The 19,538-nt window shown below is 46.9% G+C and overlaps 1 protein-coding gene across 10 annotated transcripts in view; it reads left to right on the plus strand.

The window, feature by feature from the left end:
• scn5lab (sodium channel, voltage gated, type V-like, alpha b) overlaps positions 1 to 19,538 on the plus strand; it is a 469,981-nt gene that overhangs the window by 197,155 nt on the left and 253,288 nt on the right. For all 10 annotated transcript variants that reach the window (XM_087987589.1, XM_087987592.1, XM_087987588.1 and 7 more), the window contains 4 exons: positions 843 to 984; positions 2,004 to 2,213; positions 9,226 to 9,402; positions 11,209 to 11,577. In XM_087987589.1, coding sequence (XP_087843715.1) covers positions 843 to 984; positions 2,004 to 2,213; positions 9,226 to 9,402; positions 11,209 to 11,577 — 898 coding nt within the window. The remainder of the gene's footprint in view (positions 1 to 842; positions 985 to 2,003; positions 2,214 to 9,225; positions 9,403 to 11,208; positions 11,578 to 19,538) is intronic.

Below are 19,538 nucleotides of genomic sequence, written 5' to 3' on the forward strand. Positions count from 1 at the left end.
CCTGAGGGAATGCATGGCCACACCTCCTCCTAATTTGCATATATCTATCGCTGATATGGCGATCTAGAATTTTTAAGAAGTGCTGGAGAATCCCAGCAATGTCTGTGGAGAGAGAAACAAATTTGACGTTTTGAGCCCGATATGGCTCTTCTTTGGGACTGACAGTTCAGGAAAATGGTGATTTTACACTGTTGACAAAGAGGGGGAAGGAGCGAGTGGAACACATGGTGAAGAAGAGGACAAATGGAGTGCTAATGGTGGTTAAGGAGAGATATAGGCACAAAACAAGTGCTACTGATAGGTGTGAATAATGAAAAATGGATTGGCCTTGCTGGGAGCAGACATTGCGATGCTGTTCCTCCAGTTTGTGTAGGTTTTCACCATAACACTGCAGCATAGAACACTATCCTCCATTTTGATTAACCCCCCCACCCCCATTCCTTGTGTTTTGTTAACATGGGCCTGCTCGCAGCAAGGCTGATTGATTTTTGACTGTGTCGACCCTGTCAGAAATAACAGTCTGGTGTGGGACTTTTGGCTCTTAATGCAACTTGAGGCCAGATCTCTTAGTAACCCCTGTTGCACGATGGTAAGGTGATAGAACAGCAGCCTCAGGGAGATGGAAGGTCCGCTCAGTAGAACGCTGACATGTGGCTACAGAGCTGACAGTAACTTCACAGATTGACTCAAAACCTTTTTCAGCCAAGCCTATCTCTAGAACAGGACAGGAATCCACTCCTTTACTTATCTCTCTCCCTCAACCTTCTGTCTGAAATAGTTGGAAATTTATTTGAACTGAGTGTAATTTATTTTACTTTGGGGTGTCCTTTCGGTTTTGGCAGGAAGTGCCCTGTGGGTTATACGTGTTTGAAAGCTGGACGGAATCCAGATTATGACTACACCAGTTTTGATAACTTCGGCTGGGCCTTTCTCTCGCTCTTCCGTCTGATGACCCAGGATTTCTGGGAGAATCTTTACCACCAGGTTAGTAGCGTTGCTGCCCGCTTGTCCCATTCCCGTGACCTCTCTGTTATGGACTAGACCAGACCCCTTCGAATTATTCAGAAGATACTGTAGACCTAAAGGTGAATGTAAGGCGTTCTATCCTAGATCCAATTCAACAGGTCAAGCTACCGGATTTTAAAGCAAAACACACTTTATTTATCCACTATACTTAAAATACAACAAAAGGAAAGAAGAAATTGGAATAAACTAACTCCATTGGGAAACTTAACAGCATAACGGAAATGAGTGGCGTTCTGGCTCAGTGGTTAGCATTGCGGCCTCACAGCGCCAGGGACCCAGTTTCGATTCCAGCCTCGGGCGACTGACTATGTAGGTTACCGGGTGCTCCGGTTTCCTCCCACAGTCCAAAGATGTGCAGGTTAGGTGGATTGGCCATGCTAAATTGTCCACAGTTTTCAGGGATAAGTTGGTTGGGTGCATTAGTCAGGCGTTAAATGCCAGTGAATGGGTCTGGGTGGGCTACTCTCTGAAGGGTTGGTGTGCACTTGTTGGGCTGAAGGGTCTGTTTCCAAACTGAAGGAATTCTAATTGATATGGTAACTATTACTAGTTAACTGTTGCAATATAGTAACACACCATCAACACCCTCGGCAAAAAGTCAAATTCAGAACACAGATTGTCTCAAATGCAACTCCGGCAGCCCAGGAGGGAAAGAAAGACCAAGAGAAAATTCTGAGAGAGGGTAAGAGCCAGTAAAGAATTACCCCAGCTTCAACCTTGCTCAGATCCCAGCAATAGGTGCTGAAAGCTAAAACTAAAGATCCTATGGGAGCTTGACCTCACCCATCCAGGCTGCTTCTATTGTTCCAACTTTATAAAAGAAACCCCCAATGCGCCATTAACTGTTTATTCTCATGACTCTGGTAGACTGCCTAGCACCTCTGCACTTCAAAAATAAAGCCAAGACAAAATACACTGCTTAAAGCCGCAGTAACACCACATTTCATTCATCTTTCTTTTCTGCCCTGGAATCATAGATTCTGCGATCCGCCGGCAAGGCCTACATGCTGTTTTTTGTCTTTGTCATCTTCCTTGGGTCCTTCTACCTGATTAACCTGATCCTGGCTGTCGTTGCCATGGCCTACGATGAGCAAAACCAGGCCACCATTGCAGAGAAAGTGCAGAAAGAGAAAGAATTCCAGCAGGCGATGGAGCAGCTCCGGAAACAGCAGGAACAGGCAGAACAGGTACTCTTTTCGGTTGACAGCATACCGTATTTGAATAGAGCCGGTATCACCGCAGAGGCATTATCAAAGTGCAACATCAAGCCACAGGTCGGAATGGATGTGACTGGGAGCCTGGGCCAGAAATTTAGATTCTTCAGGAGAGAGGCAGACAGATGAAGGCCCAAGGGAGGGAACTCCAGAGCGAGAGGTAGTGAATTAGTGATGGAGTGCTGGGGTAGTGAGTTAGTGGTGGAGTGTTGGGGTAGTGAATTAGTGATGGAGTGCTGGGGTAGTGAATTAGTGATGGAGTGCTGGGGTAGTAAGTTAGTGGTGGAGTGCTGAGGTAGTGAATTAGTGATGGAGTGCTGAGGTAGTGAATTAGTGATGGAGTGCTGGGGTAGTGAATTAGTGGTGGAGTGCTGAGGTAGTGAATTAGTGGTGGAGTGCTGAGGTGGTGAATTAGTGATGGAGTGCTGGGGTAGTAAGTTAGTGGTGAAGTACTGAGGTAGTGAATTAGTGATGGAGTGCTGTGGTAGTGAATTAGTGATGGAGTGCTGAGGTAGTGAATTAGTGGTGAAGTACTGAGGTAGTGAATTAGTGATGGAGTGCTGGGGTAGTGAGTTAGTGGTGAAGTACTGAGGTAGTGAATTAGTGGTGGAGTGCTGGGGTAGTGAATTAGTGATGGAGTGCTGGGGTAGTAAGTTAGTGGTGGAGTGCTGGGGTAGTGAATTAGTGATGGAGTGCTGGGGTAGTGAATTAGTGATGGAGTGCTGGGGTAGTAAGTTAGTGGTGGAGTGCTGGGGTAGTGAGTTAGTGGTGGAGTGCTGAGGTAGTGAATTAGTGATGGAGTGCTGGGGTAGTAAATCAGTGGTGCAGTGCTGGGGTAGTGAATTAGTGATGGAGTGCTGGGGTAGTGAATTAGTGATGGAGTGCTGGGGTAGTGAATTAGTGATGGAGTGCTGGGGTAGTGAATCAGTGGTGCAGTGCTGGGGTAGTGAATTAGTGATGGAGTGCTGGGGTAGTGAATTAGTGGTGGAGTGCTGGGGTAGTGAATCAGTGGTGCAGTGCTGGGGTAGTGAATTAGTGATGGAGTGCTGGGGTAGTGAATTAGTGGTGGAGTGCTGGGGTAGTGAATCAGTGGTGCAGTGCTGGGGTAGTGAATTAGTGATGGAGTGCTGGGGTAGTGAATTAGTGGTGGAGTGCTGGGGTAGTGAATTAATGATGGAGTGCTGGGGTAGTGATTTAGTGATGGAGTGCTGAGGTAGTGAATTAGTGATGGAGTGCTGGGGTAGTGAATTAGTGGTGGAGTGCTGGGGTAGTGAATTAGTGATGGAGTGCTGGGGTAGTGAATTAATGGTGGAGTGCTGGGGTAGTGAATTAATGATGGAGTGCTGGGGTAGTGAATTAATGATGGAGTGCTGGGGTAATGAATTAATGATGGAGTGCTGGGGTAGTGAATTAATGATGGAGTGCTGGGGTAGTGAATTAATGGTGGAGTGCTGGGGTAGTGAATTAATGGTGGAGTGCTGGGGTAGTGAATTAGTGATGGAGTGCTGGGGTAGTGAATTAATGATGGAGTGCTGGGGTAGTGAATTAATGATGGAGTGCTGGGGTAGTGAATTAATGGTGGAGTGCTGGGGTAGTGAATTAATGATGGAGTGCTGGGGTAGTGAATTAATGATGGAGTGCTGGGGTAATGAATTAATGATGGAGTGCTGGGGTAGTGAATTAATGATGGAGTGCTGGGGTAGTTAATTAGTGATGGAGTGCTGGGGTAGTGAATTAGTGGTGGAGTGCTGGGGTAGTGAATTAATGATGGAGTGCTGGGGTAGTTAATTAGTGATGGAGTGCTGGGGTAGTGAATTAATGATGGAGTGCTGGGGTAATGAATTAATGATGGAGTGCTGGGGTAATGAATTAATGATGGAGTGCTGGGGTAGTTAATTAGTGATGGAGTGCTGGGGTAGTGAATTAGTGGTGGAGTGCTGGGGTAGTGAATTAATGATGGAGTGCTGGGGTAGTGAATTAGTGATGGAGTGCTGGGGTAGTGAATTAATGATGGAGTGCTGGGGTAGTGAATTAATGATGGAGTGCTGGGGTAGTGAATTAGTGGTGGAGTGCTGAGGTAGTGAATTAATGATGGAGTGCTGGGGTAGTGAATTAGTGATAGAGTGCTGAGGTAGTGAATTAAAGATGGAGTGCTGGGGTAGTGAATTAATGATGGAGTGCTGAGATAGTGAATTAGTGATGGAGTGCTGGGGTAGTGAATTAGTGGTGGAGTGCTGTGGTAGTGATTTAGTGATGGAGTGCTGAGGTAGTGAATTAGTGATGGAGTGCTGGGGTATTGAATTAATGATGGAGTGCTGGGGTAGTGAATTAGTGATGGAGTGCTGGGGTAGTGAATTAGTGATGGAGCGCTGGGGTAGTGAATTAGGGGTGGAGTGCTGGGGTAGTGAATTAGGGGTGGAGTGCTGAGGTAGTGAATTAGTGATGGAGTGCTGAGATAGTGAATTAGGGGTGGAGTGCTGAGGTAGTGAATTCGTGATGGAGTGCTGAGGTAGTGAATTAGTGGTGGAGTGCTGAGGTAGTGAATTAGTGATGGAGTGCTGGGGTAGTGAATTAGTGGTGGAGTGCTGAGGTAGTGAGTTAGTGATGGAGTGCTGAGGTAGTGAATTAGTGATGGAGTGCTGGGGTACTGAATTAATGATGGAGTGCTGAGGTAGTGAATTAGTGATGGAGTGCTGGGGTAGTGAATTAGTGGTGGAGTGCTGGGGTAGTGAGTTAGTGATGGAGTGCTGAGGTAGTGAATTAGTGATGGAGTGCTGGGGTAGTGAATTAATGATGGAGTGCTGAGGTAGTGAATTAGTGATGGAGTGCTGGGGTAGTGAATGAGTGATGGAGTGCTGGGGTAGTGAATTAGTGATGGAGTGCTGGGGTAGTGAATGAGTGGTGGAGTGCTGAGGTAGTGAGTTAGTGATGGAGTGCTGAGGTAGTGAATTAGTGATGGAGTGCTGGGGTACTGAATTAATGATGGAGTGCTGAGGTAGTGAATTAGTGGTGGAGTGCTGGGGTAATGAATTAATGATGGAGTGCTTGGGTAGTGAATTAGTGGTGGAGTGCTGAGGTAGTGAATTAATGATGGAGTGCTGAGATAGTGAATTAGTGGTGGAGTGCTGGGGTAGTGAATTAGTGATGGAGTGCTGGGGTAGTGAATTAGTGGTGGAGTGCTGGGGTACTGAATTAATGATGGAGTGCTGAGGTAGTGAATTAGTGGTGGAGTGCTGAGGTAGTGAATTAATGATGGAGTGCTGAGATAGTGAATTAGTGGTGGAGTGCTGGGGTAATGAATTAATGATGGAGTGCTTGGGTAGTGAATTAGTGGTGGAGTGCTGAGGTAGTGAATTAATGATGGAGTGCTGAGATAGTGAATTAGTGGTGGAGTGCTGGGGTAGTGAATTAGTGATGGAGTGCTGGGGTAGTGAATTAGTGATGGAGTGCTGGGGTACTGAATTAATGATGGAGTGCTGAGGTAGTGAATTAGTGGTGGAGTGCTGAGGTAGTGAATTAATGATGGAGTGCTGAGATAGTGAATTAGTGGTGGAGTGCTGGGGTAGTGAATTAGTGATGGAGTGCTGGGGTAGTGAATTAGTGGTGGAGTGCTAGGGTAGTGAATTAATGATGGAGTGCTGGGGTAGTGAATTAGTGATGGAGTGTTTGGGTAGTGAATTAGTGGTGGAGTGCTGAGGTAGTGAATTAGTGGTGGAGTGCTGGGGTAGTGAATTAGTGATGGAGTGCTGAGGTAGTGAATTAGTGGTGGAGTGCTGAGGTAGTGAATTAGTGGTGGAGTGCTGGGGTAGTGAATTAGTGATGGAGTGCTGAGGTAGTGAATTAGTGGTGGAGTGCTGAGGTAGTGAATTAGTGGTGGAGTGCTTGGGTTGTGAATTAGTGGTGGAGTGCTGTGGTAGTGAATTAGTGGTGGAGTGCTGGGGTAGTGAATTAGTGATGGAGTGCTGAGGTAGTGAATTAGTGATGGAGTGCTGAGGTAGTGAATTAGTGATGGAGTGCTGGGGTAGTGAATGAGTGATGGAGTGCTTGGGTAGTGAATTAGTGGTGGAGTGCTGAGGTAGTGAATTAGTGGTGGAGTGCTGGGGTAGTGAATTAGTGGTGGAGTGCTGGGGTAGTGAACTAGTGGTGGAGTGCTGAGGTAGTGAATTAGTGATGGAGTGCTGGGGTAGTGAATTAGTGGTGGAGTGCTGGGGTAGTGAATTAGTGATGGAGTGCTGGGGTAGTGAATTAGTGATGGAGTGCTGAGATAGTGAATTAGTGGTGGAGTGCTGGGGTAGTGAATTAGTGATGGAGTGCTGGGGTAGTGAATTAGTGATGGAGTGCTTTGGTAGTGAATTAATGATGGAGTGCTGGGGTAGTGAATTAGTGATGGAGTGCTGGGGTAGTGAATTAGTGATGGAGTGCTTGGGTAGTGAATTAATGATGGAGTGCTGGGGTAGTGAATTAGTGGTGGAGTGCTGGGGTAGTGAATTAATGATGGAGTGCTGGGGTAGTGAATTAGTGATGGAGTGCTGGGGTAGTGAATTAATGATGGAGTGCTGAGATAGTGAATTAGTGATGGAGTGCTGAGGTAGTGAATTAGGGGTGGAGTGCTGGGGTAGTGAATTAGTGGTGGAGTGCTGAGGTAGTGAATTAGTGATGGAGTGCTGAGGTCGTGAATTAGTGATGGAGTGCTGAGGTAGTGAATTCGTGATGGAGTGCTGGGGTAGTGAATTAGTGGTGGAGTGCTGAGGTAGTGAATTAGTGATGGAGTGCTGAGGTAGTGAATTAGTGGTGGAGTGCTGAGGTAGTGAATTAGTGATGGAGTGCTGAGGTAGTGAATGAGTGGTGGAGTGCTGGGGTAGTGAATTAGTGATGGAGTGCTGAGGTAGTGAATTAGTGATGGAGTGCTGAGGTAGTGAATTAGTGGTGGAGTGCTGGGGTAGTGAATTAGTGATGGAGTGCTGGGGTAGTGAATTAGTGATGGAGTGCTGAGGTAGTGAGTTAGTGGTGGAGTGCTGGGGTAGTGAATTAGAGATGGAGTGCTGGGGTAGTGAATTAGTGATGGAGTGCTGGGGTAGTGAATTAGTGATGGAGTGCTGGGGTAGTGAATTAGTGATGGAGTGCTGAGGTAGTGAATTCGTGATGGAGTGCTGGGGTAGTGAATTAGTGGTGGAGTGCTGAGGTAGTGAATTAGTGATGGAGTGCTGAGGTAGTGAATTAGTGGTAGAGTGCTGAGGTAGTGAATTAGTGATGGAGTGCTGAGGTAGTGAATGAGTGGTGGAGTGCTGGGGTAGTGAATTAGTGATGGAGTGCTGAGGTAGTGAATTAGTGATGGAGTGCTGAGGTAGTGAATTAGTGGTGGAGTGCTGGGGTAGTGAATTAGTGATGGAGTGCTGGGGTAGTGAATTAGTGATGGAGTGCTGAGGTAGTGAGTTAGTGGTGGAGTGCTGGGGTAGTGAATTAGAGATGGAGTGCTGGGGTAGTGAATTAGTGATGGAGTGCTGGGGTAGTGAATTAGTGATGGAGTGCTGGGGTAGTGAATTAGTGATGGAGTCCTGAGGTAGTGAATTAGTGATGGAGTGCTGGGGTAGTGAATTAGTGATGGAGTGCTGGGGTAGTGAATTTGTGATGGAGTGCTGGGGTAGTGAATTAGTGGTGGAGTGCTGAGGTAACACTTACAAACAGATAGTCAAAGTATTCCGAAATAAGTGGAAGTTGGATGTGTAGCAGTGTGGTGTGTTCTGTACTTCCGGAGTTGAGCAGTGCTTCCATGCTGCCTTATGGAGGCTGACACCTATTCCTCAACAAACACATCCATGCCACAAGATAGAACACGCTCTTCAGAAATATGTGATGATTCTTCCAATGACCACAACAAAATTTGTATTTAAAATGGTAGCAATATTTTCGTAACGTTCAGTGTTTAACATACACATACACATATACTCTCTCTCTCTCACACACACACACACATACACTCTCACACACAAACACACTCTCTCTCACATGTATACACGCGCACACTCTCTCTCACACACACTCTCTCACACGTACACACACACACTCTGTCTCTCTCTCTCTCACACACACATACACACCCACTTTCTCACACACACACATACTCTCTCACACACTCTCACACGTACACACACACCCACACATTCTCTCTCTCACACATATACATACGCATACATATACACTCTCTCTCTGTCTCAAACACACACACATACACTCTCTCTTTCCCTTTCTCTCACACACACACACTCTCTCTCTCACACACACACTCTCTTTCTCTCACATATATACACACATACATATACACTCTCTCCCTCTCTGTCTCAAACACACTCAGGCATTCTCTCTCCCTCTCTCACACACACACATACTCTCACACACACACACACTCACATACAAACATACTCACACACAAACTCACACACACATACATACACGTACACATGCACACACACTCTCACACACACAATGACACACATGCGCACACACAGGCAAACACACACAAACAGACACACAGACACACACTCACATGGGCATACACAAACACACACACTCACACACTTACATACATGCACACACAGATAGACACACATATACACACACATTCACACATGCACACAGATACACACTCACTCACACACACACACACACTCACGCACACACTCACACACACTCATACACTTTCACATGCATGGACACACACACATTCACAATCATACACTCTCTCAAACACACATACACACACTGTCTTTCTCACACACACACTCTCTCACACACTCACACTCTTTCTCACACACAATAATATTCAAAACTAATGTATTTTACACCTGAAAATTGGGTCATATGGCCGAGCTCTTGAAAAGTGTTCTTTTCCAATGGTCACGATATACTTGTGTCCAGCCAATAAAATTATAACCTATAGTTCAGATGACACCCCTTCCTAACAAATGACTTATTGCCATTTACACAGCAGTTGAACAGACTAGGGAATGAGACGTTGTCGAGAAGTTCCTCCGAGAGATCGCATTTAAGTTTAAGGTACAGAAGCATGAGGCCTAGGAATGACAAAGAGCTGGGGAAACTCCACGAGGGAATAGATGAGGAAAACGAACTGAGGTCAGCATCAGAAGAAGGCTTACCGAGGAAGGTAAGATTGCACGTACTGTGGAGTTCTGTCCCTGTTCTCGTTTTACATGTTATTCCTTGTGGAGGCCACAATAAACAGGGGCAGGATTAGACTATTTGGCCAATCAAATCTGCTCTGCTTTTCAATCATGGCTGATAGGTTTTCCATTCTCCTGCATTCTCCCTGTAACCCTTGATCCCCTCACTAATCAAGAACCCACCTATCTCTGTCTTAAATGCACTCAATGACTTGGCATCCACAGCCCTCTATGGTAATGAGCTTCACAGTCACCACCCTCTGGCTGAAGAAGTTCATCCTCATCTCAGTTCTAAAGGATCATCCCTTCACTTCTCAGTCTTTCCTAATGGTGGAAACATCTTTTCCATGTCCAGACCACTCGGAATTCTGTAAGTTTCACTCAAATCTCCCTTCACCTTTCGAAACTCAATCGAGTACAGACCCTCAGTCTTCGACCGCTCCTCATTAACGAGCACATCATCCCCAGGATCATTCTTCTGAATCTTTTCTGGACCCCCCCCCCAATGTCAACGCATCCTTCTTTAGATACATGGCCCAAAACTGCTCACAATATTCCATCGGCGGTCTGACCAGAGCATTCTACAGTCTCAGCAATACATACGGCCATAAATGTGTTCCTCATGCAGTAAAACAGAGGAATAAATCCCACAAAGAGGTGGTCAGATTTTAAACTTACAGGATGTAGGTGTCATTGACTGAGTCAGCATTTAGAGCCATAGAGTCATAGAGATGTACAGCATGGAAACAGACTCTTTGGTCCAACTTGTCCATGCCGACCAGATATCCCAATCTACTCTAGTCCCATTTGCCAGCATCTAGCCCATGTCCTTCCTGTTCATATACCCATCCTGATGCCATTTAAATGTTGTAATTGTACCAGCCTCCACTACTTCCTCTGGCAGCTCATTCCATACACGTACCACCCTCTGTGTGAAAACGTTACCCCTTAGGTCCCTTTTAAATCTTTCCCCTTTCACCTTAAACCTGTGTCCACTAGTTCTGGACTCCCCTAGTCTGGGGAAAGGTCCTTGTCTATTTACCCTATCCATGCCTCTCATGATTTTATCAACCTCTACAAGGTCACCCCTTAACCTCCAACACTCCAGGGAAAACAGCCCCAGCCTGTTCAGCCTCTCCCTGTAGCTCAAATCCTCCAACCCTGGCAACATCCTGTAAATCTTTTCTGAACCCTTTCAAGCTTCATGACATCTTGCTTCTAGCAGGGAGACCAGAGTTGAACACAGTATTCCAAAAGCAGTCGAGCCAATGTCCTGTACAGCCGCAACATGACCTCCCAACCCAGAAGTCTCATTCCTGATGAAGGGCTTACGCCCGAAATGTCGATCCTCCTGTTTCTCGGATGCTGCCAGCACCACACTCTTGACTCTGATCTCCAGTGTCTGCAGTCCTCACTTTCTCCTCCCAACCCCTATACTCAATGCACTGACCAATAAAGGTAAGTGCACCAAACGCCTTCTTCACCTTCTTCACAGTTTCAAGAGTAACTACTGAACACATCTCCTAACGGGCATAGTCTCGTCACACAAGTGTGAGGTGTGGGAGAAGGAGGGAGGAATGAGGCAGGCAGGGAAGTGGAGTGGAGGCCACACTCTGACCAGCCATGAATTTACTCCCTGGGAGAGCAGGTTGGAGGGACTGAATGGCCTACCGGAGCTCCTCATCCCAATCTTCCCATGTCCGTGTGGATAACTAACATTCCCTATTTATCTGTTGAGCGTGCCGTCGCCCGCCTGTGGAGACTGAACAGTGTGACCTCTTCCCCCACAGCCTCTCATGACTCCCATCCTCTCGAACCGCCACCCGCTCAGGCGCAGCAGTATTTTCCGATTCCGGACGCATTCCGCCGACGCCGCCATGGAAAACATCTTCTCGGACGACGAGGGCAGCGTCTTCGATGACGCCGAGAGCGCCAGGGGCTCCCTGTGCCTCCCCCAGTTGTACAGGACCAACAGCAACCAGAGCCACGGGAGCCACCGCTCGGTGCTGGCGGTCAGCGGGCACTACGGAGGGCGCAGGAAGCTGCACAGTGCCGTCGACCAGAACGGCGTGGTGTCCGTGGTAGGAGGGCCCCCCATCTCCCCGACCACCCTCCTCCTCCCCCAAGTGACCGTCGACAAGCCAATCGCAGAAGACAATGTAAGGACTGACTTCTCTTAACATGCGTTTCTTTCGAGTTGAGAGCATGAATCGATTAGCAAGGTGAAGGGTTCATCACAAAGGGCTTCTGTAGATTCTTCCACAGGGAATGAAGGCTTCTCTGGTAAGGCTAGCATTGGCTGCCTTAGCCAATTGCTGTGGGTCTGGAGTCACATGTCAGCCAGACTGGGCAAGGGCAACAGACTTCCTCCCCCAGTGAATGAGATTTTTATGACAATTAGGTTAGATTCCCTACAGTGTGGAAACAGGCCCTTCGGGCCTACAAGTCCACACCGACCCTCCGAAGGGTAACCCACCCAGACCCATTCTCCGACATTTACCCTATGTCTGACTAATGCACCTAACATTATGGGCAATTTAGCATGGGTGTGGGGTGATGGGGGAGCCAGAGCACCCGGAGGAAATCTATGCAGACGCAGGGAGAATGTGTAAACTCCACACAGACAGTCGCCCGGGGCAGGAATTTAACCCAAGGCTGGAATTGAACCCGGGTCCCTAGCGCTATGAGGCAGCGGTGCTATCCACTGAGCCACCATGTCATCCTTGACAATGGTTCCCCCACCTCACCCCAGTTCCAAACTTCCAGCTCAGCACTGTCCCAATGACTTGTCCTGCCTGCCTATCTTCTTTTCCACCTATCCACTCCACCCTCCCCCCTGGCCTATCACCTTCATCCCCTCCCCCCCTCACCTATTGTACTCTATGCTACTTTCTCCCCACCCCCCACCCTCCTCTCATTTATCTCTCCACCGTTCAGGCACTCTGCCTGCCTAATGAAGGGCTTTTGCCCGAAACGTCGATTTTACTGCTCCTTGGATGCTGCCTGAACTGCTGTGCTTTTCCAGCACCACTAATCCAGAATCTGGTTTCCAGCATCTGCAGTCATTGTTTTTAACCTAATGGTTACCATAGAGACATAGAAATAATACAGCACAGAGAGGGAACATTCAACCCTGTCTTGTCCATGCTGATACAACATGAGTTACACGTGAGGCTTTAGATTAACCTTTTTGTTAAAATTCAGATTTTATCAAATTTACATTTCACCATCTGGCCCAGTGGGATCCAAATCTCCCACAATATTAGCCCGGGTTGGGATTAATAGCCCATTGACAAGAGTAAATGTATTTCCCTGAAATTGTTCATGGTGTTCAGAAGGACAGATCTATTGTGTCGGTCTTAAGCTCCTTCCTAAAAGACCCTGCTAAAGATAACTTACCTTCTGGGTTGAGAATCATAGAACCATAGAGTCATAGAGGTGTACAGCATGGAATCAGACCCTTCAGTCTAACTCGTCCATGCCGAGCAGATATCCCAACCTAATCTAGTCCCATTTACCAGCACTTAGCCCATATCCCTCAAAACCCTTCCTATTCATGTACCCGTTCTAATGCCTTTTAAATGTTGTAATTGTACCAGCCTCAACCACTTCCTCTAGCATCCCTGTGCCACCCTCTGCATGATAAAGATACTCCGTAGGTCCCTTTCAAATCTTTCCCCTCTCATCTTAAACCAATGCCCTCTAGTTTTGGATTCCCTAACCTGGGAAAAAGACCTTGGCTATTCACCCTGTCCGTGCCTCTCATGATTTTATAAACCTCTATAGGGCCACCCCTTTCGGTCTCCGACAAGAGGGTGAGCAGAGATTGAGTGCAAGAGGCCTATATTCCTTGAGGACCAGAAGAATGAGATTAGATTAGATTTAGATTAGATTACATTACAACGTGGAAACAGGCCCTTCGGCCCAACAAGTCCACATCGACCCGCCGAAGCGCAACCCACCCATGCCCCTACCTTTACCCCTTACCTAACACTACGGGCAATTTAGCATGGCCAATTCACCTGACCTGCACATCTTTGGACTGTGGGTGGAAACCGGAGCACCCGGAGGAAACCCACGCAGACACGGGGAGAATGTGCAAACTCCACACAGTCAGTCGGCTGAGGCGGGAATTGAACCCAGGTCTCAGGCGCTGTGAGGCAGCAGTGCTAACCACTGTGCCGCCGTGCCGCCCATAAGAGGGAATCTAATTGAAATGAAACGAGTCCTTAAGGGGCTCGGCGGGGTGCATGCTGGGAAAATGTAGCGCCCTCTGTTGGTGTGTCTAGAACACATACCGAACAAGAGGCAGATCTGAGCTGGGGGAAATAACTGCACTGAGGGATCATGAGACCAATTTCTCCATCCCAGAACTCTGGGTATGCTCAGTTGAACACATTCAAGAAAAGAGTCAATAGATTTTGGAACATTCAAGGAATTAATGGAAAGTTCAGGGAAGATGGAGTTTGCGGTGGAAGGTCAGCCATGATTTTGTTGTGAGGGGAGAACGGGCTCAATAGAGCTCCCATTGATCATGTGCCTATTTGTGGGTGCCACTTATTTGCTTTGTTGGAATTATAATTTTAACATCGAGGAAGTTTTGTTTGGTGAGCCAAGCAAGGTGAGGAAGGGTAAAGCGATAAGATCTGGAATTTTCTGAATGAAGAGGCTCTGGGAAAGAATACAAACTGGGCTTGCCATGACCATGTCAGATTCGGGGAGCACAAACCCACAGACAAAAGCAAAATTGGGAAACACAGACTGAAAAAAATCTCACAACAGCAAAATAGGAACTTATGGGGATTGGAGGCGTGGAACTGAGTCCCAGTTGCCAAATCGTTCTATCTGGCCGTTTTAATTTTCCTTTAAAAAAACATGATAGCATTTCTCTGTTGGCTAAATAACCTTCAAAATAAAGGGATTGGGGAGGAGCAGTAGCAGGGACACGTTGTCTAGGTAATGCAGCTTTGGTGCTATGGTAACAATTGCTCACTTTGCAAAGCCATCGGCAGAATATTCCACAGTGTGATGCAGACCGTGAGGGGAGGTGGTGGTGGGGAGGGGTGGGGAGGGGTCATTGGGGACCGTTGTAGTGGGGGTGAGGGGGAGCAGGTGATTGTAGGTGTGAAATTGAATGTTCCTGGTCAGTGTCTGGTACAGAGGAAATCAGCTAAATAGTCGCTAAATAATTAGATTAGATTAGATTACTTACAGTATGGAAACAGGCCCTTCAGCCCAACAAGTCCACACCGACCCGCCTGAGCGCAACCCACCCATTCCCCGACATTTACCCACCTACCTAACACTACGGGCAATTTGGCATGGCCAATTCATCAGACCTGCACATCTTTGGACTGTGGGAGGAAACCGGAGCACCCGGAGGAAACCCACACAGACACAAGGAGAATGTGCAAACTCCACACAGACAGTTGCCTGAGTCGGGAATTGAACCCGGGTCTCTGGTGCTGTGAGGCAGCAGTGCTAACCACTGTGCCACCGTGCCGCCCCAAATGGGGCATCAAAATAGGGAAACACAACACAGGTTAACTTCTTATTCATTCATGGACTAGGACAGCATTTATTGCCCATCCCTAATTACCCAGACGGCTGTTAAGAGTCAACCACATTGCTGTGCGTCTGGAGTCTCATGTAGGCCAGACTAGGTAAGGATGGCAGTTTCCATCCGTAAAGGACATTAGTGAACCAGATGGGCTTTTCCCCAAAGATTGACAATGAATTCACAGTCGTCATTAGATTCATATTTCCAGATATTTGTTGAATTCAAATTCCACCATCTGCCATGAGAGAATTCGAACTCAGGTGCTCAGGATATTATTTGGGTCTCTGGATTAACAGTTTCCTGAAGAAGGGCCTGTGCCCGAAATGTCGAATCTCCTGTTCCCTGGATGCTGCCTAACCTGCTGTGCTGTTCCAGCAATAAAGTTTCAACTTTGATCTCCAGCATCTGCAGACCTCACTTTCTCCTCTCTGGATTAACAGCCCAGTGATAATACCACGAGGTCATCATCTCCCCAAAACATCGTTTCCAAAAAAGAACCCACATGTGGAGTTTTCCCAGTGATTAAAGTGAAGATCTTTAGATACTGGAGATCAGGCTTGGAATGGAACAATTGTATAGCTCAGTGTGCTTTTCTGATAACTGCGGGATTGAAATAAATTCTCCATGGCAACAAAGAATATGGGAACCAGTTGGAACAGGAGTTAAGCCTAGAAGATGCTGTGTCAAATCTTGATAAGAGATTTGAACCATAAGGCTTAGGAGCAGACGTAAGGCCATTCAGCCTATTTAGCCGACTCTGCTTTTCAACGAGATCATGGCTCGTTCTGATAATCCTCAACCCGCTTTCCTGCTTTTTTCCCCCTTACTGATTAAAAATGTGATTATCTCACAAGCTTTTAGTCTGCAAGGAAGAATGAAAGGATTGCATTTATTTAGAGTCATAGAGACGTACAGCATGGAAACAGACCCTTCGGTCCAACCCGTCCATGCCGACCAGATATCCCAACCCAATCTAGTCCCACCTGCCAGCACCCGGCCCATATCCCTCCAAACCCTTCCTATTCGAGCAGAAGATTTGAATGGAGCTGTTTTTGTAGGGTGTGTTCAGGAAGGTTTCCTAACTCAGTATGTTGACAGGCCGACGAGGGGAGAGGCCATTCTAGACTTGGTGCTCGGCAATGAGCCGGGGCAGGTATCAGATCTTGTGGTGGGAGAGCATTTTGGTGATAGTGATCACAACTGCCTCACATTCTACATAGCTATGGAGAAGGAGAGGATTTGGCAAAATGGGAGGATATTTAATGGGGATGAGGAAACTATGATGCGATTAGACATGAATTAGGAAGCATGGATTGGGAGCAATTGTTCCATGGTAAAGGCACTATAGACATGTGGAGACTGTTTAAGGAACAGTTGTTGCAAGTGATGAATAAATATGTCCCTCTGAGACAGGTAAGAAGGGGTAAGATAAAGGAATCTTGGATGACGAGAGCGGTGGAGCTTCTCGTCAAAAGGAAGAAGGTAGTTTACATAAGGTGGAGGAAGCTAGGGTCAAGCTCAGCTCTACAGGATTACGGGCAGGCGAGGAAGGAGCTCAAAAATGGTCTGAGGAGAGCCAGGTGGGGCACGAGAAAGGTTTGGCAAAATGGATTAGGGAGAACACAAAGGCATTTTACACTTATGTGAGGAATAAGAGAATGGTCAAAGAAAGAGTAGGCCCGATCAGGGATAGCGTAGGGAATTTGTGTGTGGAGTCTGAGGAAGTAGGGGAAGCCCTAAATGAGTTTTTTGCTTCTGTCTTTACGAAAGAAATTAACTTTGTAGTGAATGAAACCTTTGAAGAGCAGGTGTGCATGCTGAAATGGATAGAGATAGAGGAAGCTGATGTGCTGAAAATTTTGTCAAACATTAAGATTGACAAGTTGCCAGGCCCAGACCAGATTTGTCCTCGGCTGCTTTGGGAAACGAGAAATGCAATTGCTTCGCCACTTGCGAAGATCTTTGCATCCTCGCTCTCCACTGGAGTCCTACCTGAGGACTGGAGAGAGGCAAATGTAATTCCTCTCTTCGAGAGAGGAAATAGGGAAATTCCCGGCAATTACAGACCAGTCAGTCTCACGTCTGTCGTCTGCAAGGTGTTAGAAATGATTCTGAGGGATAGGATTTATGACCATCTGGAAGACCATGGCTTGATTAAATGCAGTCAACAAGGCTTTGTGAGGGGCAGGTCATGCCTCACAAACCTTATCGAGTTCTTTGAGGATGTGACTAGAAAAGTTGATGAGGGTCGAGCTGTGGATGTAGTGTATGTGGACTTCAGCAAGGCATTTGATAAGGTTCCCCATGGTAGGCTCATTCAGAAGGTCAGGAGGAATGGGATTCAGGGGAACATAGCTGTCTGGATACAGAATTGGCTGGCCAACAGAAGACAGCGAGTGGTAGTAGAAGGAAAATATTCTGCCTGGAAGTCTGTGGTGAGTGGTGTTCCACAGGGCTCTGTCCTTGGGCCTCTACTGTTTGTAATTTTTATTAATGACTTGGATGAGGGGATTGAAGGATGTGTCAGCAAGTTTGCAGACGATACAAAGGTTGGAGGTGTCGTTGAAAGTATAGAGGGCTGTTGTAGGCTGCAGCGGGACATTGACAGGATGCAGAGATGGGCTGAGAGGTGGCAGATGGAGTTCAACCTGGATAAATGGAAGGTGATGCATCTTGGAAGGTCGAATTTGAAAGCTGAGTACAGGATTAAGGATAGGATTCTTGGCAGTGTGGAGGAACAGAGGGATCTTGGTGTGCAGGTACATAGATCCCTTAAAATGGCCACCCAAGTGGACAGGGTTGTTAAGAAAGCATATGGTGTTTTGACTTTCATTAACAGGGGGATTGAGTTTAAGAGTCGTGAGATCTTGTTGCAGCTCTCTAAAACTTTGGTTAGACCGCACTTGGAATACTGCGTCCAGTTCTGGTCGCCCTATTATAGGAAAGATGTGGATGCTTTGGACAGGATTCAGAGGAGGTTTACCAGGATGCTGCCTGGACTGGAGGGCTTATCTTATGAAGAGAGGTTGACTGAGCTCGGACTTTTTTCATTGGAGAAAAGGAGGAGGAGAGGGACCTAATTGAGGAATACAGATAATGAAAGGCATAGATAGAGTCGATAGCCAGAGACTATTTCCCAGGGCAGAAATGGCTAACACGAGGGGTCATAGTTTTAAGCTGGTTGGAGGAAAGTATAGAGGGGATGTCAGAGGCGGGTTCTTTACACAGAGAGTTGTGAGAGCATGGAATGCGTTGCCAGCAGCAGTTGTGGAAGCAAGGTCACTGGGGACATTTAAGAGACTGCTGGACATGCATATGGTCACAAAACTTTGAGGGTGCATACATGAGGATCAGTGGTCAGCACAACATCGTGGGCTGAAGGGCCTGTTCTGTGCTGTACTGTTCTATGTTCTATGTTCTAGGTTCTATTCATGTGCCCATACAAATGCCTTTTAAATGTTGCAATTGTACCAGACTCCACCACTTCCTCTGGCAGTTCACTCCATACACGCACATCTGCATGAAAAAGTTGCCTCTTAGGTCTCTTTTATATCTCACCCTAAACCGATGCCCTCTAGTTCTGGACTCCCCCACCCAGGGAAAAGACTTTGTCTATTTATCCTATCCATGCCCCTCACGATTTTATAAACCTCTATAAGGTTGGTGTGGCTCTGGGCATCTCACCCATTCTCTCCTGACACTCCCATCCCTGCTGATGCTCAGTGGCACCACCTACAGGCTGGAGGAGCTCCTACTCCAGCTCAAACATTGTGTGGTGGGAAACCATCCAGCACTGGTCACTCGCCTTGTGATAAGGAACAGGAAAAGACCCCTCATCCATCCCCTCAAGGCTTGCTCTGCCATTCAATAAAGTCATGACTGACCTATGATCTAACTATGCCCACAACCCTTCTTACCTTTGGTTTGTAAAGTGTCTATCAATCAGTCAAAAACGAACACTTTGAAAACAATTGCTGTTTGTGGAAGAGGATTCCAACTTTCTTCTTGTGTGTAGTATTGATTTGGAATGTCACTCCTATATTTATCAGCTTGCATTTTGAAATTGTTTTTTCCAGTCCACAATGGGCTTTTTCCCCTCCACTGATCACTCCAACTATGTTGAAAGCGTCGATCAAGCTTTAAATTCTCAGGAATACAGTCATCATTTGCCTAATCTCTCTTTTGTCAATCAATGTGTGGAATCTAAGTAGTGTTTTGGCAAGCCATCTCTGCTGTAGTGCCCCTGAATGTTCCCACATGGGCAACACAGCTAGAGTGTCAATCGTGAGTGTTAACTTGGTTGGGGGGTTGGTAGGATTTGTACCTATGAGCATTAGTCTCAGAGGTGAGAGTATTACCCACTGAGCCAAAACTAACACGTATATGTAATGACCTCCCAGTGACAGAATTATAGTAACACAGAGAAGTTAAACCTCCCCCTCTCCACCACCTCCCTGTATCCACCATGTTACAGTGATCAAGCCATTTACTGGGTGCTTGTGAATTATGGTAGATTGGATTCTTGGAATGATCTAGAACATTTAAGTTCTGCTTTTATTG

This window comes from Chiloscyllium plagiosum, unplaced genomic scaffold, assembly GCF_037043375.1.
Source record: "Chiloscyllium plagiosum isolate Xiang-an unplaced genomic scaffold, Cpla_swu_hap1 HiC_scaffold_5, whole genome shotgun sequence".
Classification (NCBI taxonomy): domain Eukaryota; kingdom Metazoa; phylum Chordata; class Chondrichthyes; order Orectolobiformes; family Hemiscylliidae; genus Chiloscyllium; species Chiloscyllium plagiosum.